This window comes from Chironomus tepperi, unplaced genomic scaffold, assembly GCF_022539635.2.
Source record: "Chironomus tepperi strain 1889 unplaced genomic scaffold, CSIRO-AGI_Ctep_v1 contig_199, whole genome shotgun sequence".
Classification (NCBI taxonomy): Eukaryota; Metazoa; Arthropoda; class Insecta; order Diptera; family Chironomidae; genus Chironomus; species Chironomus tepperi.
Window position 1 is genome coordinate 1 of NW_027226321.1, and position 24157 is coordinate 24157.

A 24157-nucleotide genomic window follows, 5' to 3' on the forward strand; every position below is an offset into this window, starting at 1 on the left:
TAACAAAAGGGATGAGATGTGATTTTTTGGTTATGTAAGCACTGCTGCCATATTGACTGTTAATATTTAACAGATTGGATTTTTAATTATTTTGCTTAGTTTTTTTTGGGGATGGTTTAGAGATGACAATTGGAAGGAAGTTTTTGTGTTGGAACTAGAAGTTTGGTAGGAATTCTATTGTTGAAGCTGTTCATACTTTCTGGCAGGCAAAGAACGTAGTTTCGAGAGCAGAGTACTTGCTTAATTACTTGGCTGGTACTCACGATGATCCACTGCCGCATACTGTAGAGCAGGCAAACATCAAACTTTCAAGAGCAGAGTACTTACCTACTTTTATGGCTGGGGCGCTTATTGCTCCATCGCCGCGAATATATGACGACTAAAGCCGGCTGAATCCTTCGAGAACTTCTGCCTGCTAAAAACTTACGTCCATAACATTCACGTCCAATTCAGGGATTCTTTGGGTCTTCCTTGAGATCTCTTGCCATCTACAAAGACCGTTACTGTCACCCTATATACTGGGGCATCTTATGAGTGTCTGTATTCATGTCCAGCTCATCTTAAACGATTTACTCAGAGAACTCAATGAGCAGAGAAAGCTGAAAGCAGCACTCACGTTCATGCTCATTTAGTATAGCTCTTCGTCTGTAAGAGCAGTGATGGGCAGCTTTGAGTTTTTTGATTCACATCTTGGTGTTAAGTCTCGACTGAAATCACATACGGCATGCGGATCATAGCATTTTCAAAATTTTTTGGCGGCATAATAGAGCAGAGTTACAAAGCAGGCACCTATGACAGGCATAAACCGAAAAAATTGTTGAAAATTTATGTGATTTTTCTTACAAAACCATACAAATTATCAAGAATTTGTATGGTTTTTGCCTTTCACAGGTGCTATACTAGAGTGCCGTTACACTCAAGATACCCACCACTGTGTTAGGGACTAATATCCTGACTGCTTTCTTCTTTAATTTCCCAACCCTCTTAATACCCCCCAAAAAACAGAAAATCCCATTCAAACTTGCAATACATGACTCTTATTTGCGTCTATAAGCAGTTTTTATTTATAGAATATGCTGTGCTGTGCGACAAAAAAAGGGCGTTTTATAGCCCCAACAATTTTTTTTTTATTTTTTTTACGTTTCTGTGCTCATTGTGCACAAAATATCTATAAAAAGTATATATTTGCATTTTTTGGTGGAGATGATAATAATATTGGATGTATTTATATTTAAAAATAGGAACAACACACTTCATCCAAGTGGGTACTTTTGGGTATCCTTTTTTTTGTGTGCTGCATCTTGTTGTTCGTCCAATTTCTATCGATATTTCTTCTCAATAACTGAACAAAGCTATTTACCGCATTGTTTGTTGATTGAATTGCGATCTCTGGATTCGCGGAGCTATTTGTTGATTTATGGTGTTGTTTTTTTTAGGGGGATAAGATATAATATTGTTATGGTACAGTGTTAGGAACAAATAAAATAGACATTGAGAAGGCAATTTTGCTGTTATTTGCTATTATCGACATTTTCAGACAAAAACAAGAAAAGGGAAGAAAACGATTTCCATTTTCATTTCTATTGTACTTAACATATTGGGAAGGGTTGCTCAAACTAAGGGCTGCGACACGCTAATGCGTCATTTGAACATTCAGGTTTGTTGTAAAATGCATGACAAGATTCACTAGCCTGAGTAGATCAACTAATCATATAGCATTAACCAAGTTCTGGACAGGATACGTGTCGGCGTAAAAAAAAGTGTTCAGAAACACTGACAAAGATGACAAATTTATTTAAAATAGACAACAATACATTTGAATGTGAACTGAATAGAATTGAATGGGTCCTTTGTTCCTGAATTTAGAGCGATTGTGACGTTTGAAAAGCATTTGAAGACATTGCAATTGTGGACCGTTCACTTATTATGTGATGTTCTTCAAGGTGATGATTGCTATACGAATTCGGTTTTGCGTTGCTTTTGAAGTGTAGGCTACTAAATTTATTGTAGATGAGCTCGATTGTTTTGCAATTTCGTCTTTTGTGACTAAATGTATTATGACTTCTTAGAGCATTGTGCTGAAAATGAAGCTGTTATTTTGTAGATTAGAGAGTAATGCCAACAATTGAGTTGTAAGACCATTTGAGCATAGTTCCAAATTTAAGACTAGCTTCAAATGTGTTACTTACTTACTTCCATGGCAAAGGCGCACGAAGGCCCATTGGCGCTTTTAGAGTTAGTCGAGAGCTGGATCTGTATTTACATAACTTTTTACTTACTTATTTACTTACTGGAAAGTTTGGTTGCTACCTAGGTTGCTACCTAGGTTGCTACAAAATGCTTTCCATCTGACTCTGTTGCTGGATGTATTACAAAGCTTGTACAAATTCTCAGTTTTAAAATCTAACTGGCATTCCTTCTGGACATAACCTTACGTAACTTCTGCCATTTGCTAATTTCCGGAACTTTTTCATCGTTGCCCACTTTGTGATCTCATGAGCTATTCGGTCTTCCTCGTGATCACATTCATCCAGCAAGTCAGTACTTGTTAATTTAAATATTAAGGCATCATTTGGTCTTCTGTGTCATGATCTTCTGTGTCATGATTAGCGCATTTTGACCCATTTTTCACAGCACTTCTTCTATATCAGCATGATCCAACTCATAAACTGTTATTTCGGCTCAAACAAGTTATTTTTTTGAAATAGCTAATAATTGAGTACATTTAGTCTTAGTTTGGCAATAATTTGACAAGTTCTCAAGTTCATGCTTCTATCCCATATCCAAATCAGCTTATCCTAATTTCTTCCCATCCATCGCATCCTCATAAATCATAAACACAAGCAAAATTGTGTTAAACTAAAACAATTCTTGACAAAACCACGAAAATGATAAGGCATTCGTTAGCACAACCGCATTCAAAATATATTTTCCATCTCCAAACTAACGCCTAATCCTTTCTATTACATAGCATTATATTCAATATCGTGAATTGACAACAACGTGAACAAAATGAACAATATGAATTGCTTACTATCAGGCAGTTGTATTTATTTAACTAAATTGAATGGCATAAATGGGTAGTAAATTATCGAAAATTGCTGGATTATAACCATCAATTTTAGTATTATATGATGCATAGATGAAAAGTTTAGTCAGCAGCAACCAACAACAACAACAAAGGCATTCCCTTAACAATACAAATTTGAGTTTTATTGTTCTTTAAACATTCCGTCCTTTTTTTGGCTCCAGAGTTGCAAAACAGGCAAAAACCTTACAAATTCTTGATAATTTGTATGGTTTTGTAAGAAAAACAGGCAAAAACCGTACAAATTCTTGATAATTTGTATGGTTTTGTAAGAAAAACTGGCAAAAACAGTACAAATTCTTGATAATTTGTATGGTTTTGTAAGAAAAACAAGCAAAAACCGTACAAATTCTTGATAGTCTGTATGGTTTTGTAAGAAAAAACCGACAAAAACTGTACAAATTCTTGATAATTTTTATGGTTTTGTAAGAAAAACGGACAAAAACTGTACAAATTCTTGATAATTTGTTAGTTTTGTAAGAAAACAAGCAAAAGCCGTACAAATTCTTGATAATTTTTATGGTTTTGTAAGAAAAACAGGCAAAAAACCGTACAAATTCTTGATAATTTGTATCGTTTCTCTTACAAAACCATACAAATTATCAGGATTTTGTACGGTTTTTGCAACTCTGGCTCATGTCAGCGAACCTCACTCAACTTACACAATAATTTTCTCGGTGTGCTTCTTATAAGTAACTTATTCCATTCGTACATTTTTCGACAGTTTGAGCTTTTTTTTTTGTGAGATGTCACATGTGACGGTAGCAAGTGAATTTCAAGGAAAAACAACAAAAAAAGGAATTCCATCAGAAACAGATGTGGTTCCATATCAAATGGACTCATATCCCGTTAGGCATATTTTAAACCATTTTTGCCATTTCATTTTCTATGAATGTTAGTCGGAGGCTATTTACTTCATATGTGGAACATGTGACAGCTGAAATAAATACGGGAAGGAACAAAAAAGTATCTAAAAATAAATAGAGGGACTGTTCAGAATAAGTTTTGGGAATTGTATCATAGTGAATTAAGTTTTGATAGACCATTGGATTGTTAGGGGTTAATATTGAGGAATTGAGGATGCTATTGATGTTTAGGATGAAAATTGAAATTTGAATGAGAAGAATAAATTGATCGGAATTAAGGGGTCATCACTTTGTATTGGCAACTGTAACATAAGGGAATATACTCAATGAGCATCTTATCGCAAAATGGATATTAACTTGCCATAAGCTAGATATATGGTAGTCACTGGGTATGGTATTTAAGATCATGCTCACTAGGAATCGTAAGATGCTCATTGAGCAGATGCTCATATCGGGTCGACTTGAGACGTCGTTATGCTTCAAACTTTGCTTCAAACTTGAAAAAAATCAGGACACTTCTAAGTTTGGCACTTTTGGGGGGATTATTCTGAGTCTAAATATTCAAAGAATTAGTTAAATTACGTTAGATACTTGCAAAAAAGTGCAGAAAATAATTGATATGGAGTTTTCGATTTGTTGAAAAATCGGGACATTATGAGGCTTTATCGGGACACAGCAAGGTTGAAAAGTACAGCAGTCTTCTGGCAAAAATACAGCAGTACGGCTGCCCTAATTTAAACGTTTAGGATGGAGGGTTGTCAAAAAGTCGATTTTTTAAGGCCGTTAACTTGATACGTAATGTTCTTAAGATTTAAGAGAGGAAGAGGGTCGGGAGGCGCTGTGAGTCGAGATTTTGTTGCTCCTCAACAATGAATGCATACAAATTTTTATATGAAGGAAAGAGATGATCAAAAAGTAGATTATTTCGTGATACGCAATAATGGAGCTATTCACGTATTACATAACGCTCTTGGGGAGCAGGGGAGGAGCTAAAAGAGCGCTATAAAGGATCGATGATTCAAAGAATCAAGGAATCCTAAATGTTGCTTGGATAAATTTAAGAAGTTTCAAGCTAAATTAGAGACTTTGTATTAGCAATTTGTAAAGGGCAGCAGGCGATAGTGTAGTTTTCGATGTCAACTAAGAGTTGCCATGGATCACAGCTGATCTGTTTGATCAACACAGTACGCAATGAGTGCTAAGCTGCTTTTAAAGTTGTATTATAAATTGTCACAGTGGCACATGTATTTTGAACTTTAGCACATCATTGCTGTAGAACCAACACATTGCACCCATGTTCGAATCTCAATAATAACTGACACATTGACAATTTTTACATCCAAATTTCCCCTCCATCCATCGATATGCTCTTAAAAAAATCACAGCATTTTTTCAGTTGTTTTTATGTCTGTTGCCGTCTTATCGTTTGATACACACATGCATATAATACCAGCAGAATAAGAATAAGAATCGAAAATAAAAAGCATATATCCCCATTTTCTTTTCCATTTTATTTCGGGTCAAATCAAATGGCGAATATACACATGGAAGAGAGAGCGGATTGAATTCATGAATTTATATGAGGATGAATAAGATAGCAGCAGCAAAAAAAAATGGATACAGACAGAATGGGAAAGAAAGAGTAAAATGGAGAGTGACAGAAGAAAATCCACTTGTGAATTTATTACTGGTGATGAATTCTATTTTTATAGCATTTATGCTGGATTTTTTATTTTTTTTTTTTGGTTTATTAATTTAAATTAAGCATTTTTGGATGAATACGAATCGAGGGATGAAGACGTATTTTGTGAAGAATCATTGAATCTTGAAAAGCTTTTACGCATTTGAGACGATATTTTTTACATCGTCACATGATCACTCTCAAAGAGTTGAAGGACTTTTGAGATTTTTCTGTATATCCTCTGTAGATAGATGTGAGAGTGTCGTAGAGATATGAGATGTTGTGGATGAATGGAAGTGTGTGATGGGGATAATTGAGAAGTATTGAAAGGATTTGATGTTTGAAAAATTATGCTTGATTTATTTTGAATTGAGGAGTTGGATTCAAGAGTTTCCTGATTTATATCAATTTTATTGATACAAAGACTAACAGACTAGGATGAATGCAATTCTAGGTACCAAAGGAAAGGGCTCTATTTGACTAATTGCGTGTCTAGTTCTAAGCAGACCTTTAAGTCGACTCTGAATTTTGGTGAAGGAGAGTTGACTTTCCCAAACAAAATCAGATTTGGCTTTTAAATCTAATTCTAAGGATAATTTTAGCTGTTTCTAAGGATGACATCAGCTGCTTTGACCCCAAAATCCCTCGAGGTTGGTTAGACCCTCACCAACTCTCCTTTGTGGATAAATTTCTAAGTGTTTTGGATAAAACCCAAAAACTCCACTAAATCACTTCACAATCACAAATTACACTATGACATTAGGGTTAAGTAGGGATTTCAGTTTCGAAATTAATTTACTCTGAATCCTGAGATTAATTCCAGGATCACATGCAATTCCGGGATTAAAATTCCCAGTGTAATTGGAATTAAGGCAATTGAGATGCTTGTGCTGCTTTAAGGGTTGCAGATTATGACTTATTGAATATCTATCCAGGTTCGGCTATGCTTCTTTACCTTAACGGCATCAAACTTTCTAATACTGATTAAACATGTTTAAATTAATTTGATTCATTTTAGAATATTGAAATGCGTTCTAATATTTCGACCGAAAAAAACAAGAATCTTACAAGAATCTTACAATTCTCAGGTTTAAATGGAAAAGTTCAGTTCTCACAACATAGCCCAAGTAGGATTCGAACACAATAAGCTTCATAGTCGATTATATGCCTAGTGCTCTAATCTACTGAGCTATCGGAGGTTGTAAGGTAGCGTGGCAGAAAACACATTTGAACATTCTTCTCTATAACTCTTCAGTATTCATTGCTCATCTTTTATCGTTATGTTGAAAACAACTCCAATCTGGAAATCTAGCAATTAGTAAACCTCAATACTAAACATCCGATAGATGAGATCAAATTCTATCCAATTCAGAAGATATTGTAGAAATATTGAACTTTTTTCCTGTTTCTACAATATTCAATCGCCAAGGTCAATGTCGGCCTTTCGACCTTTCAGACAACATCCACTATTCCCATTCCACCTAGCAAATAAGAATTCAAATTCATGAAAAAGCTACTTAAGCTATAAATAGCTATCACAATATCATCAATAAAGCCCCATATTTAATACTAATCCAAACAACCTTCAAATTCATACCAACTTCCATAACTTTACTGATTACTTCCTTCTTTATATACTTGATACTACTTATAAATTTATGACCATCTGCAAGTATTGATTATTGCGCAATAAATTTCCTACCCCAAAAAAACCAATCATGAATATTATCTTCACGTTTGTGCCATAACTGACAGTCAACTGTCTTTAATTTATCTTACCATAAAATATATACATATGGACATATTTGGACTGTAATGATGTTGTCCAGTGATAAGAAGGAAATTTTGGTTGGAATATCTGAGTTTGTTGGGAGATGGGGTTGATATTGAAGGTAGGATAAGTGACTCACCTACCTTGTTAGGCAAGAAACTGTGAATTTTATAAGAAAGTCACACAATACTGATCTAGATCTATGATAAAAGGTTAACAGCTCTAATGTATCTTAGTAGCACATAATAGATGATCATGACAGAAGTGTATTCAGGGTGGGAAGGGGTTTGGGGTTTTATGGAGGTAGAAAAAAGTGGGGTTTTTGAGGTTATCCAACCCACAGCCATATTGATCTGGCTGTTCCTGCCATATTGATCTGACTAAAATGTTGCCATATTGATTTGGACAAGTTCTTGGTATATTTATCTGACTACATTCCTGCCATATTTATCTGGCTAAGTTCCTACCATATTGATCTGGCTACATTTCTGCCATATTGATCTGGCAATATTCTTGCCATATTGATCTGGCTATATTCCTGTCATATTGATCTGGCTAAGTTCCTGCCATATTTATCTGGCTAAGTTCCTGCCATATTGATCTGGCTACATTTCTGCCATATTGATCTGGCTATATTCTTGCCATATTTATCTGGCTAAGTTCCTGCCATATTGATCTGGCTATATTCATGCCACATTGATCTGGCTATATTCCAGCCATATTAATCTGGCTACATTCCTGCCACATTTATCTGGCTATATTCCTGCCACATTAATCTGACTACATTCCTGCCATATTTATCTGGCTAAGTTCCTACCATATTGATCTGGCTACATTTCTGCCATATTGATCTGGCAATATTCTTGCCATATTGATCTGACAACATTTCAGCCATATTGATCTGGCTACATTTCTGCCATATTGATCTGGCTATATTCTTGCCATATTTATCTGGCTAAGTTCCTGCCATATTGATCTGGCTATATTCATGCCACATTGATCTGGCTATATTCCTGCTATATTGATCTGCCTACATCCCTGCAATATTGATCTGGCTACATTCCTGCCATATTTATCTGGCTAAGTTCCTGCCATATTGATCTGGCTCCATTGCTGCCATATTGATCTGGCAATATTCTTGCCATATTGATCTGGCTACATTTCAGCCATATTGATCTGGCTACATTTCAGCCATATTGATCTGGCTACATTCCTGCCATATTAATCTGACTACATTCATGCCATATTTATCTGGCTAAGTTCCTGCCATATTGATCTGGCTATGCTTCTGGCATATCAATCTGGCTATGTTCATACCTACATCCCTGCAATATTGATTTTATAAAGGCATCAACTTTACTATACATCAAACTTTTACTACAGATTCTGTAGTTTGTCTCAAATTTCATCTCCAAATTGAGAGTGATCTAAAACATCTGCTTGAAAAGAGGATGTAAAATAAGGAATGGAACATGAAACCATCAATTTCAATGTTGGTATATGTGCTATTTATAAAAAATTAAAGCTCGCTTCTTTTAAGCACATTTTCTTGCTATTTTCATTCACAACCAACAGCATAACTCGATAAAAATGAAAATATTGTTTACTTAGCCATTTTTGTAAGTTGATTCCATTCTTATAATATCCTTTACGCTCTCTTCCCTTCAATAGCTTATTTTTTGCTCATTCTTTACTTTAGCCATTTTTTCTTGTGCCAAGTTTGTCGTGTTATTGACTGTATCGTGTAACAAGGCAAAGAAGAAAAAAATAGAAAAAAAAAATTATGGATGGATGGAATAATAAGAAGAAGTGAAGAAGACGCCGTTTCCTCTTCTTTTTATTGCATAGCTCATCTTCATCCATGATTAAGCATATTGGTTGCAAGTGGATGAAAGCGAGAAACAAATGAAAAATTGATGATATGGAATGAAATGTCCGAATGATGCGGAAGAGACTTTAAGGATGTGACTGGAATTTTAACGTTTTTTTTAGATATTTTTAAAAATCGCTTAAAGTTTAAAATTCCTTAAAAATAGAATTTATAACTCAATAATTCGCATTTAGAATATACAACTCAGGGACGTACCCAGGGGGTAGGGGTTCCTTGCTTACTTAGCTTGCCGTACAGATCAATTGTGGTTCACAATCTTCCTTAGATAACGCCTAATGCTGTCTGTATGGCTGGCTTTCGTCCCCAACCCAGGAGTGCAGCCAGAGGGTTGGGGTACTTAATTACTATGCTTGTTGTACAGATCAATTGTGATCCATGGTATCCATCGAATGACGCCCAAACCCATCAAATGGCTCCATGACTCTAAGACTGGCTTTTTCGCTTTATTGCTCCATCGCTTGCTCTATAGCTTTTGCCTGTCAATTGCCCATAATATAGCTTCTAAAAGTGGCTGTTTAGTTATATCGCTGACTCTATGGCTGTATTGCCTCTTTTCCGTCTGTTAATCGCCAAAACCACAGCTTCTTTCCAAGAGGAGCTGTATAACTCTATGACTGGCTATTTAACTCTATGGCTGGCAATTTAGCTATATCGTTGATTCTATGGCTCTAACGCTTCCGTCTGTTGATCACCAAAATCACAGCTTCCTTCCAAGAGTACTTTGGTGTATGTGGGAGGGGTATGCGGGTCACTTTTTAATGGATCACCAAAATTTACGGAATGTCTTGTGATTTTTGTCACAAAAAACCCTAAAAAATTGACGAGATTTCCCAAAAAATGGGGTCTTCCCCCTGAATACACCCCTGATAGCTCCAACCCCACTCAGACGACGCTCCACAGTCTATCTTCCTCTAAACGGCGACAAGACAAGACAGAACGTTTAGAATCTATGTAAATTGAGTAGTGCTGAGGCATGAATATTGTTGATTAATTATATCACATAGCAGTTAACAATTTATGTTCATAGATGTGTGTATGAAAAAAAAGGCAGCATGGAAACATTATCAAAAACAGATGCGATCTTATGTACATAATAATAATGTATTTAAAAATATTCCGGTTATAAAATCGTTCCATCATCAAAGTTTGTGTGGAAAATGGAAGTATCTCATTCTTATCAGTAAATATGTACGAGGAATGAAAAGGGTTTGAGTGTACGAAAAAAAAAGAAGATAAAATGAATAATTTGTACAATTCTAATTACTATCTGACACTCAATTACATTCATTTCGCTATCATCCATAAAATTCTTGCTTTCTCTCTTTTGTGCTTTGTTCTTTATGGAAGGCAGGGTTGATTTTTGGGTAGATTTGAGGGAATTTGGTAAGGTTTGTCAAAATTAGATGCGCATAGATGCACAGATGCAGAAAAATGCAGGCCTGCGCATCTGGGCGAACCCTAGAATTTTGTGTCATTGGAAGGTGAAACCAGAGTGTAAAGTCGACTCAGATTTTGGATGGAATGTCGAGTTGAGTTCATATAAGATTCAGATTGACTTGAATCTCAACTGAACCTCAATGTCCTATTCAATTAATTTCTTGATAATTTTCTTCAATCTTCACTTGAGTAGCTGTCAATCGAGGTTATTCCAATCGAATATTATAGAATCAATACCCTGAAGCTAGTTGTTCAGCATAGAGATATCTAGAGCATTTACATGGGTATAATCAAGAATTTATCAATCCATCGGCCCCTAAGTATGATTTCCTTGGATTGCGCTCTTATAGGGGTGTACCCAAAAGAAGACGATTTGGGGCAGACTCTCCATTTCCTTGGTGGACTAAATTCATTGATTTAATTGAGTTTTTCGACGCAAAAATCCTAAAACCCCTAAATTATTGCATTCCAAACCAACTCTCGACCTTAAAATATTTCTGGCTTCAACTTTGATCTCGAGCTTATCTTAGATGTTGACTAGAATCTAACCTCTGAGCACTTAATATAGTGTTTCTCATCTTATACTTTACGATTATACCGATTTATTGCATCTGCTTCTTATTGTCTCACTCGATCAACACAGCGTGTTCGCTCCATCGGCATATTAATGGTAAAACGCGATGTTGTTCTGAGTATCCATTCTCGAAATCCCGGTCCCGATAAATTTTCGGGATCGGAATCGGAATTGAGATTTTCAAAATTTCCCGGAATTTTTCGATCGGGAAATCTCGGGAATCCCAATCCCGATAGCGAGAAAGCATAGTTCTGACGGCAGCATGATAGCTGACTTTGACACATTTTTGTATGAAAAAATGCACTTTTTTTAGTTTCTAAAATCATAACACCCTAACAGACAAAGAGCATACTCTGAGTATACTCACTTTTGTGAGCATGCTCATTTGTATGAAAAAAGCATGCTTTGAGTATACTCATTAATGTGAGGATGATCTTTGTATGTTAGGGACAGCTGTTAATTAAGGTTTCCTAAAGTCTCGATTTCAAGACTACCCAAGGAGTCTCAGTCTTGGTCTCGGCATCAGGAACATATTCTGTCATTCTTATTGTCGACACATTCTAAACTGCTCTATTTGACATCTTCATCAACTTCATAATTATGTTGAATATTATGCCAACTCTGCTCATCTGTACACAAAGCAACGACAATGACGAAATACTGTAATATTTGCGTCAGACAGCAGACTCTCAAGCTCATTCGAGTAATAAATGTTTTATTCATTTTATATCATTTCTCCTATTGTCTATTTTTCTGCTTTAACGAATATATCTCCTCTTTTTTTTGTGTGTACATGTGCACAAGGGGCTGATGCTGTGAATTAGAGACTGAACCCTATCTCGTTACGACAGTAATTAATTGTTTCATATTCCATTGTGTATATTTCATTTCTATAGACTAAAAAATTCTTATTTTTAATCAAAGTTTTGGTTTTTTGGCTGTGCTTGGTGCGTTTAATTTTCTGTGTGACTGACTGTATAAAGCGTGATGTTTAATTCCATTTGTACATAATGTTTATTATTGATATGAAAAAGAGGCAGCTTCCGAGAATTTGGAATTGAGTTTTTGAAAATGAAAATTTTAATTGCCTTTTGGCAATAACCACAAATGGGATGCCTTGATGCTGTTTGCTGTTTTTCCATTGAAGTTTTTTGCTTTTTTTAGATGAAAATTGTGAAACATTTGTTGAGTTAATTAATTTTTTGTGGAACAAAATTTGCGGGGGGATGATTGTGATGGATTTTTGAATGAGTTTTGAGTTTACTATTTTTGGGGATAATTTAATGAATTTTGTGTTTTCGTCTAAGTAAAATGGAATTGGAGATTAATGTTGATTTTTAAAGAATATAACGACGTTGTATATTTAGAATATTGAAGACTATTGCTGAGTGGAGTGGATCAAACTCAAAATTTGTATGATTTGAGGTCGTTTAGCATAAGCAGTCTCCAAGGACTTATATTCTCCAATTATGTTGGTGATAAAGCATATAGGGAAGACAAACAAAATTAGGCGACTGTCTATGCTACAGCCATACACTTTTGCAAATGCGATGTCGTGAATTGCTGCTTTGAAGATTACTTACTTATTCTGACCATATGTGGAATCATGTCAAGTCTCGAAACCGATGATCACTGGGCCATTGTATAATAACTAAATCCATCCAGATGCGTAATGAAGCCATATTGCAACCTAGTCACTGCAATTCACTTATGAATGTGGTAACTTTTATCAAAGCAAATTGCTTGGTACAGTGGATTCCCTTACTAATACATTCTCACTGATATTCCATTCACTGTTGATGGAGTATTGCAGGAATACCATTCCAATATTAGGCTGACAACCTTTTATCACTGTTTTACTTCGTGTAACTTTTGCAGCTTCTAGAATGCATTCATAGCTTGCCAAAATTGCTAGAATATTAATATTAGATTTTTGAAAGTTCTGAACAGAATTTTTGGCATCATTATTGATGCGGCTTCACTAGGGAATAGTCTACAAAAGAGGTTGTCTCAGGGTAATAGAGCTAGTGGTTTTCACAAGTATGGGTATTTACGAATTTTCGAGACTGACACCGAGACTGAGACCAAGACCTAGTCTGGCTAAAAAATAATTTTTCGAAGTCTCAATCTCAAAATTTGTCAACTTCTCAGTCTCTAAGACTAAGCCACAGCCTCCAGAGCCCTTGAATGGAATATCCACGACTCCTATTTTGACATTTTTAAAGAATTATTAAATCATCTCAACCTTTTTTGACCCATCTTCTATAAAACAGGACATCATAATGTCCTACATGACCAAATTAAAACTTCAAGGTGCTAAATATACTCCAACACCACCAACTCAACTTCATTAATTTACTTTCACATTCCAAAGCCAACAATTATGTTCCGAAACTACAATAAATTAAAATTTTTACAGTACATCCACTTGGATAATTTAACCATAAAAATAAAAGTTTTTTTTTGTTACATTTTTCAACACTTTCCATGTTCAGTACATTTTTGAATGCCTGTGTAAAGCAACAAAAGTAAGTGCACTTAATTCTATATATCCAGAACATTCCTGAACATTCGTGACATTCATACAAACCTGAAAATATTTTTGGAGATATGTTTCTGAGGAACATAGGGAGTTCAATGGGGAATCCGCTATATCCCGTGAGATATACATGAAGAAGAATCTGAAATGGAGCTTCTAAGGCTTATTTTTGGCAGCCATATGGATGCTTAACGAAGCCGTTTGGCTTAACGGAGCCATTGGGCGTCCGTATGGCTGTCTATAATTAGCTTTAAAAGGAAGCTTAACGGAGCCATTGGACGTCTATATGGCTGTCAAAACAAGCCATAAAAGGAAGCTTAATGGCTCCGTTAAATGTCCATATGTTTGCCTAGAATTAGAACAGAGCCGTTGGAAGTCCTTATGTGGCTGCCTAAAAATAGCCTTAAAAGGAAGTTTTAACGGAAACGTAAATTTGGATGTTAAAAATAAGCCTTAAAAGCTCCGTGGCGGTGCCTTCTTCATTTGTGTCGCTCGGGTGTCGGTGCTTCTAATGGAAAGATGCTCCTTAATGGCATCATGCCGGCTGATTTTGACTCATCTTTACGGCATAAAATGCGGTTCACTGTATTATATTGCCAGGAGCTCACATCATTGTGTTGCTCGGGCTCAATACCCTTTGATCCACCTGCTATATTTTTTAAGCTGTAAATTTTTGAATTTTCCTCATCATAGCCGATTAGTTCACACTTCGATCCATCAGCCATCCATAATGATGTCACGAATATATTCACATAAGCATTGCTGCTCCCTCTTCCATTCATCTACACATGATGTAACGGAACAAAAAGGAAAGCAAATAAAATAAGAATTTTCAACAGCTTTGAACTTGTAACCATTAAAAGTAAATTTGAGGTTTCGTATATTGCATGACAATGTACACATATTCTAAGGTATAAAAAGGAGAATTGTAGCAGAAAATGACAGAAACTTTCTTTTTTCAATTTTTTCCTTTCATTTCCACACACAAAGCGAGAAGGAAAAGTTTTTCTATTTACTTCTCTTTTTTTTTCGCTTGTCTCGAGGCACTTTTCATTTGCCTAAAAATAGAACATTTTCTTGTTTTTTTACTCTGAACAGAACATTTTCTCGGTTCTTCTGCATAAGGCATTATGCTAATAAAAAAATATGTCACGTGTAGCAATGTTGTTCGTTAGGGGGCATCTGCAGGATGAACAAAATATACAGACTGTATATATCATTATGCGGGATAACAGGATGAATGTGTTGTAAGGTGAAAAAGTGGATGGAGTTGAAGGTATGATATGAGATGAAAGAGCAATGGCATCAGGGGGGCAGGCAGTGACGGATTATGGTGAAATTGTATTGCGTGGATGGAATTAAGGATGAGTTTTATCTTGAAAGGCAGTTGCTTGGTATACCTGAATAGCACAAGTCGGTTGATTGATCCAAAATTCGGCACCAGACCGACATGAATCTGGAATGGTGACGGATCTAAACTAAATATGATACCAAGTCAGAATTTTACGGGTTTGAGGCTGGATTTTTGATCAACTAGTCGATATGTGCTATTCGTGATCATTTTCTCTACTGAGTGAGACTCGAACTCATGCTTTCTTAATGCTCGGTAAGTGAGACATTAAACCCATGCTCCAGGTGCTCTTATCTACTGAGCTACTGGGGATGTTAGTGAGTGTGGCATAATCCTGACTTAAACTATATTTTTCTATGCAATCCTCATTGCTCAGCTCTAATTATTTTATTGGATCAAGGTCCAAAATCGATCAGATAACCCCAAAAAATTGGAATAAGTTTCAGGAATTCGATTTGACACCCCAATTTTATGGAAAACATTCGGATCGTTTCTAAAATTTGAATATACATTTTAATCTACATGCTCTTAGCTGATTCAATTCAATACACATTTGGGGAGTCGGTTTCCGACATGCTCTTAACCCAATATCTACTCCTACACCTACTCCTAAGCTCAACCATACGTTTACCCAACGCATACCTCTACACTTGCCTCTATCCAAGGTATGCACCTACTCTAATCCCTATCCTAAGGTATACCAAAGAATATGCATCACCTGTTTGTATAGGGGTACATGTAAGTGTAACTGTATACCTAAAATCCTTCCCCTTACCAGATTCCACACCTACCTTAATATCATCCCATAAAGTACACATTTTAATGCGACACATTTAGTACCGCGAAGGATATAAAAAAAATATATAAAATTCATTTCACATAAATAAAAAAAATTTAAAATATTATTTTTTTTCGTGTCCCCTTCTCATTTAGCTGGATTGCCATGCCAAGCTTATGAAGGCATCATGACATTTTTATATTATTATAAATTTACAAAGAACAGGATGAAAAGTTTATATTCATATCTGTTGTGCAGGCACGGTGCACATGACAATCCATATGCAAATTCATGAATATTTTACGTGAACTTTTAGCTTTTTTTTTGGGACATAACCTCACTTTTTGGGTTCAAGCAGCATGAAAATGACTAGAAAAATGTAAAGTACATCCACTAAAGTACATCCACAACAATCCCAAAACTTTAAATATTTTCGATCCAAATACCAAATAAATTCCTACTCAAAATATGATAATTGAACAAATCAACGCCTTCACACCTCCTGCTCATCCATCCTCACTCCCAAAAAACTCCACAAACTAGGTCACTTGTTCCACTGCCAATGACGTCATTGCATTTTCGCCATTTCAATTTTTGTTGTTGTTGGATTTTTTTTTATCACAGCTTGTCTGGCTGTTTATTCGACTGCCAAAAGTTCTGCAACTGCTCATTCTCATTCCATGGCTCTTTGTGTACAGTATTGTCTCTCCATTACCATTTCCGTTTTATGTACTTACTATCTACATTTATTTATTTTGTATTTTATTCAATTACTGCTTTTGTTTTTTTTGGATGTTTTTTGTAATGCTTTCTGTTTTTAAGGGAGGAATTCTTTTTTTTTTTGGGAGAATTAATTGAATTTGTTGTTTTTATTTGGAGATAGTTTGAATCACTTTGAAGGCTGGGTAGGATGGTGTTTAATTAGGTTTATTATCTGTTTGGTGAAAAGCAATTGAAAAGTTTTGAAGCTTTAACTATTTATTTTACTGATTGGCTTAAGATCCTGCTGTAAGGTCCATCAAATCGTGATCCATGACCTTACTTAGGTATCTCCTGAAGCTAGAGTGTTTACCTATCGATTTTCAATGAATTGTGAAAAGTCAAAAATCCAAAAATCTCTCTAGACATTCATAGAGAAAATCAGCGCCTAGATTCTTAAATAATTTCCTGATAATCCACCTCGCAAAATCAAACATGCTTACATAAAAGATTCTTCAGTCAAGGTTTGGTATCGAAGTACTATGAGAGTCAAAACCTACTCTCGAGGTTATTCTTAATTTATTCGGGATACACTGCTAGGGATATCCTAAGGCACCCACATAAAATACCTACCTAAGCTATCCTAGGATGTCCACCTGAACACCTACTTTGACTTTTCTAGGATATCAACATAAAATACCTACCTAGACTATTTAAGAAACCCATTTAGAATACCAACCAAGGTTGTCCTAGAATGCATGCTAAGAATACCTATCTAGGCTATCTTAGGATACCTTTCTGGATCCATTCTCAGGCTTTAATAGGACACACATCTAGAATACCTATCTAGGCAATTCTAGGATGCCTATCTAGAACACTTTTCTAAGCATCCTACGATACTTCACCTATCCTAAAATTGCTCCGTACTTAGAGTACCTAGGAAAGAGTTTAGTAGAGTAATTTAGGACATCTAGAGTAGGCGGAGTATCCTTATACAGCTCTGTCTATTCAGGTAAGATACGGTAGAGTAAAACATCCCGGGTAAGCTGAGAAATCGATCCACGATCAGCTTTTATTAGAATTTTGCCAACTACGATGACGAGTTGGCAGTACAGTTAGAATTAAGTTAGTTTCACATGACACAAATAGCTAAATTCGCCACTTAGCAGTCATTTGAATCTAAATTTACTCGTCGCCGTGTTTGCAACATTTCAATATGGGTCAACCGTAACTGTATCGAAATTTATTCAAATTTGAATAAAAGAATTTTCAACAACTTCTAAAATAAACATTCTGTTCTTGGCAGTTCCTTTCCTTTTTCTCAGTCAATTCATTTCCAATTCCCTTCAGTCGCATCCACAAAAAAAATAACAACATTCTTTTGCATCACTCTGTTGCAATATCGCTTAAAGCTATCGCTCTATAAAAGAGCACATTTGTACATAAGTTCATCTTGTTGTGTTTGTGCTTGTTGTTAATGTCACAGTTGGTTATTGTTGAAGTTGGCATGTATCGAATGATCTGATAATCTATTGTTCAATAAATTGAGAACATTTCGTATCAGCGTTGATTGATTCCATTTTTGTGAATGGATATAGTATTCAATAGAATTAACAGAATCGTGTATGTTGAGTATGAGGATGTTATGTCGTGCATATAAATAGACAAACACACAAATAAAAAAAGTTTTCATTTCCTTTTTTTTTGTGTGCTGCTTATTTACCGAGAGTTGCTGACCTAATTGATCCCATTTGGGAATATTTAATGTTATGACATTCATTTTTGGAGCCAAAATGTATCATAATTTGTCTAAGTTTTAGTTCCACTATAGCTTATGACCCTATGAGCATCATTAGTATTAATAATATTGTGGATTGTAGACAAAAATCTTCAGACATTCCAAATTAGTTTAATGATATGAAATATATTCTACTCTAAATAGTATCTAGGTTAAGGGATATAAATGCTTACTCATTGTCTTCGTTTGAGCTAATGGAAGTTATGCATTTTTTAAGATGATTTCTGGGAAGATGGGAAAAGCTTTTAAAGGATTATTTTGGATAGATTTTTATTAAATTTTAAGAAATTTTTGGGGGAAGTTCAGTTGTTAAGTAACGTAGAAAAATTGACTTTTTGACACTGCCCCCTCCCTCAAAATCTCCAATGGAAACAATTCATTGCTTGAAGTCTAACAGCATCTTAAAGCCCCTCTACTTCCCAGTGATTGACATCATATGTGTCGTTAAATTTCTTAGAAAATGTCATGATTGAAATGCCCCGATCGTGGCTTATCATCATAGATAACCTTGAAATATGAAAGGTTGCCCACCACTGCGCAAGGCATGCAGGATGGAATGAGTCAACGAGTCCATATCTTGTTTCTATGAAATTTGAATTTGGAAGATGTCAGTTTTGAGCTATTGTTAAGATATTGTTGCTTATTGGGCTGTTCACAAATAGTATTGAGATTTACTCAATAGGTCCAAAAATGACACAAACTCCTTATATAATGAACAATATCTTCAATACGTTATGATTATTGCATTACTAGACAATTAGCATACTCATCTAAATGAATATGTAAATGAGTATGCTCAATCAATAAAATGGAGTATACTCAATTTTACGAGCGTACTCTCAAACATGGTTCTTGTCTGTTTGGGTAACATAGCCACATTCGAATTGTCACTGTCAAAATGCGTAGTTCGGGGTTACAAAACCGACAGAAAATTACATTATAACTTGTTAATGGCAAGTTAATATCTAGTTCTAATATATGTTCTTGTCTACAAATTAATTGCGCATTGCAAGAATTCTCGGCATCTCCTGACTGTTTTGATTGAATATGTTCCTGATTCATGGAGAAAAAGAGAAAGAGAGAAGGAAGAATAGAATGGGGTACAAGGGGAAAAGAGCGGTCAAAAAACAGTGGAAGATATGGTTGGGAAGAGAAATAGAAGAGGGAGAGAGGTATTATGAGGAGGGGTAGGGAGATGGAGCAATGGGGTAGGGAGATGGAGCAATGGGGTAGGGAGAAGAGAGGGGAAGGAAAGGTTGGTTTGGCAGTCAAGGATCCCCTTCTTTTTTGAAAATAATCTTCCCAAATCCTTCTAAACTTTGGCAATTCACACAAAAAAGTATCAAAACTCCAGCTTAAGAAATTATTGGCTATATCTCCTGGATCTCGATCTCCAAAAATTGTCAAAACCGAAAATTTCAGAAACCCAATTTTTTAAATCCCTTTCAATCCCAGTAAGCCAAATGTTTCAACCTATCCCACATCATAGCAATCATAGTAATCAAAGTCAAACAACTCGTCCAAAAATATTCAACAGTTTTCAAAAAATTTTACTGTGCATCCTTTCGTGAATGTACTTCAATTTCCTCTATTGTTCCGAGCATTAAATGATTACAGTAGTAGATTAAAATTCCACGGACCATAAATTTCATGCATATAAGCATTCATACAAGTTAATTGTCTGTAAAACAATAATTGAAATGTGCTTCAAAATGAACAAAAAAAGGGCAATCCACAGCAGCAGCAACAACAACACGAGATGAGGTTTATAGGATCAAAAAAAAAAAAAATTGAGATGAATCAACAATCCGCGTAAATAAATATTGAGCATCACTGCGGTGCCTGTATTTGAATAATAAAATAAAGTTCCTGTTGATTAATTCAATTATGCTTTATATTTTGCAGTTAGCGCCATTATGTCAACAGCCAAAAGGCTGGTGTTATCATTAGCTGGTCGTAAAGATTCAAATCAAGCAACAGGCGCATCATCAACACGTCTTGTAGGCAATAGTCTTTCACCAGGACATGAATTAGATGAGATTGCAGTTGTATCAAATAGTGGCACAGAAGCGTGTGGTCGTGTATCATATGGAAGTCTATCGTTGAATGGTCCTCGCTATATACCTGGTAAGTGCAGACAATCAACAAATTCTCAAAAATAAGAAAATGCTAAGCATTACTCTGGCAAATGATTTATCTGTAAATTATCTTATAAGGAACTCACTCGTTCCTACATCTCTAGGCTTAAGTGTATATATCATCATTGTTGCAATGATTTTCGTGTTCATTGTAATGAATCATTCCTCCCTATGTTCTATTTCGATGTAATTTTACTTGCTTTTATCATGTCTGCGTGTGTGTGAATCTCTTCCTGATACAACCGAACAATTCTCTCTCATGTACAGTCTTGTGAATGATGAGGATGATGGAAACCATTAAATATGATTGCTGTTTTGTTTCATTTTATTCACATTTATCTTCTCTTTTTTTTTGATCCCTTCTTCCTTGCTGCTATTGTATCAACTCTACTTACGATTTTTCTTCTACTTTACATTTTGTTTTATTTGGTTTTTATCTCTTTCTTGCCATATATACTTACCTAGACTAGATTGAGGGTGATTCTGTAGATAGATCTACTTGTCATCTGTTAAGTGGAGGCTTTGGCCTTGGTGTGCTTTTATGTTGTTGTTTTGATGGAGAGTATTTCGTGGTTTGATGGATTTTGAATATTGAGACACTGTTTAGGGACATATGGAGGAAAAATCCTTTTTTTATAAGGGATACATCCTCGCTTTATAAGGGATCAAGTCTATCTTCAATTCAAATGTTGTATTGATTAATATTTACTACAAAGGCACTTCTAAGAGAGGGTATCCAAGAGGAGGGGGTCAAGGTGGAATATTAGGGTCAAGTCTTCGTCTTCCATCTTTCTAATTGAAACTCCAGGAAATCACACGCTGGAAAACGGACTCCAGGCCGACTTGAATTTAGTCTGAGGACAGATCACATCGAATGTGGCCAAGTGTCAGTGACATGGCAACATGGGGTTAGATTCTTGTTCATTTCTACAGTATCTTCCTAAATTCTTTAATTTACTAGGGCGTATTGGGTCAAAAATCTTAATTAAATTGTAAAATTGTCATGTGTTTTTCCACGGTTTGCTGAATTAGTAGCTACTAGCTAGAGTATCTTAGGTGCGTAATCAATAGCTCAAGGGTTCGATTCTCATTTAAGTACAGAATTATAAATTATTTTTATAACTGTAGCTACAACAATCTATATAAAATGGACATAATAGGAATCGAACCTATGCCTTTAAGAAAATGTATAAGACTCTGACTACGCCATTGCATGTATACACCTGTGGTGGACAACCTATCTATTACGGCACATTGGTGTAAAACTCAAGCGCTGGTTGAATTTATATGAAAATACAGTAAGTATAGTAAGGACAGTACTCTTTATTGTAGTGTCTGAAGTGTCAGTGTCACTGAGGTGTGTCGTGGCTAAAAAAAGTTGCCCTCTACTGCCATACACTATTGATTCACTATTGATAAATATCACTAAATAACCCAAGAATCGACTCTGCCAAATTTCTACATCATCCACAATTCATGAATTAATCTTGTCAATCATTCTTTCAAGTCTCCCCTCCAACAAAAAAACTTTTTCATCTCTTCCATCATCAAATCCAATCAGTTCCGCCCCATAAAAAACAAATACTCACTTTATCTCTAAAATCACCCAAAATGATAGACTAAACTAAGATGATGATATATGGAAAAGGTGTGAAGTTGCGTTGAATGGAACCAAAAGTTTATCTATGTGACAAATAGTTTTTTGATGTCATTTACTAAGTGAGAAAAATTGGATGGATGTATATCCCCATTGCCCTTCAATTTGCCAAAAAAAAAAAATCATCATTTTTCTTATACAGTTCCTTTGTTCTGTCTTTTCATTCCATGACGGAAGTTGAAGAAAGAAAATTTATTGAAGAAAAGTTTGCAGCTTTTTCGACACTGAATTTTTCATTCAGTTTCTGTTATTTCTATTTGTGGATTGAGATTAATTAGGGCACTCAATTTATCTTAAATGTTCTTTTTGTTCAAGCAAAAAAAGTTGGAAAAAAGTTGCAGACTTGAACAGAGAGAAGAAAAAAACAGAATGAAAGAGGTTAAAGCTTCAGAATAAAGTTTTGAATTGGGAAAATAAAACTTTGTAATTTTGCTGATCAGAGTTGGGGCTTATCGCTTGTCAGTCCACGTTCCACAGGTGGATGCCTACCTTAGATGATCACATTCGAAGGTGGCCTTTCAGAGCTTTTGCTGATGACATTTTAATTAACCTGTGAAATGGGGCAATTGGGGGAAGGTGACAACCACTCGAGCTGTCCATCGATGGAATGGCTGTCAGTGGAAGGTGGTACCTGTGGAAGGCGCCATCGACGAAAAATGCCAATCTGCGGAAGGATGTTTCCGAAGAAATGAAGAAACCGACAAAAGGGGCATGTTGATTGTGAAAACCTGAGGAAGGGGTCAACGGTGGTAGGGACAACTTCGTTTGGGATCATCTGCAGAAAATTGAAATCTGCAAAAGGGGACATCGGCGAAAGGTCTTTCCCAGCGAATATGGCCATCGAAGGGAGATGAGACCCTTCAAAAAGAGACCATTTTTGAAAAGTAACATCCAGTAGAAGGGGCAATCGGCAGAAGAAAGTTACCTGCAGATGACCTCTGTAGTGCCAATCTGAACGAAGGGGGGCCATAATCCAAGGTTACAAACTAGGGATGGGTTCATCGGCGGAAGGTGACAACCTACAAAAGGGTCATTGGCAGAATATGACAATCTGCATAAAGAGTCACTTGCAGAACCTTTGACTCCGAATCCTTCCACAGATCATTCCCACCTGCATCCCAACCCTTCTATAAATTGATGATACTAAATATCCCTCTATACATATTAGTATAAATTTGAATAGAAATGGAAATAAAATGACTTAAATCAGATTATTATGCTGAATTGTTCGTTTTTGGGTAAAAAGTTTTTGGGGATGTTGAATCATACTCAATCTTTAAATGTTGATACAAGTGATGAAACAATGCAGAAGTTTGTGTTTGCAGTTCTTCTATGTTTTGTACTGTATTTGCACCTACTATGCTTAATTAAAAGTGAATTAAAATTAGATTGAAATGCAGAACTTATCTGGAAAGCACGTGGCGTAAAAATGGCTGAAAATCTGGAATCAGGCTGACTTGTCGTTATGTTGAAGTCGAGTTTCATCGAGTCAGGCATGAGACAAGAGTCATTCTAGACTGAGATTCAATTTTTGACCATTTATACACCATGTGCCTTCTGGATTATACTGTTCATTAAAAAAGCATCTAAACACAATTCAAATTTCAAATTTCCGTTACAAAAACTCATCATTCCTAAACATCCAAAATCCAATTTTTAAGACAAATTCCAGCAATAATTCACAACAGAGTTGACAAATAAAATTCTTCATTACTTCCATTATGCCATGTTATTACAGACCCAATTTTTTGCCATTTCATATACAAATTGCCTCGTGTATGTGATTTCCGATAATACTACGTGCTATACAGCACAGTTTATGAGACATCTAAGACTTTGTGGCAGCATAAAAAGTAAAATCTATTTTTAAATACGATGAAGATTAACTA

General features: G+C 35.5%; 1 protein-coding gene across 1 annotated transcript in view; it reads left to right on the plus strand.

The window, feature by feature from the left end:
* Nucleotides 1-20389: 20389 nt before the first annotated feature.
* Nucleotides 20390-24157, plus strand: part of LOC139090055 (cyclic nucleotide-gated channel alpha-3) — a 108408-nt gene continuing 104640 nt past the window's right edge. Inside the window, exon 1 of the mRNA XM_070639743.1 lies at nt 20390-20600. Coding sequence (XP_070495844.1) covers nt 20390-20600 — 211 coding nt within the window. The remainder of the gene's footprint in view (nt 20601-24157) is intronic.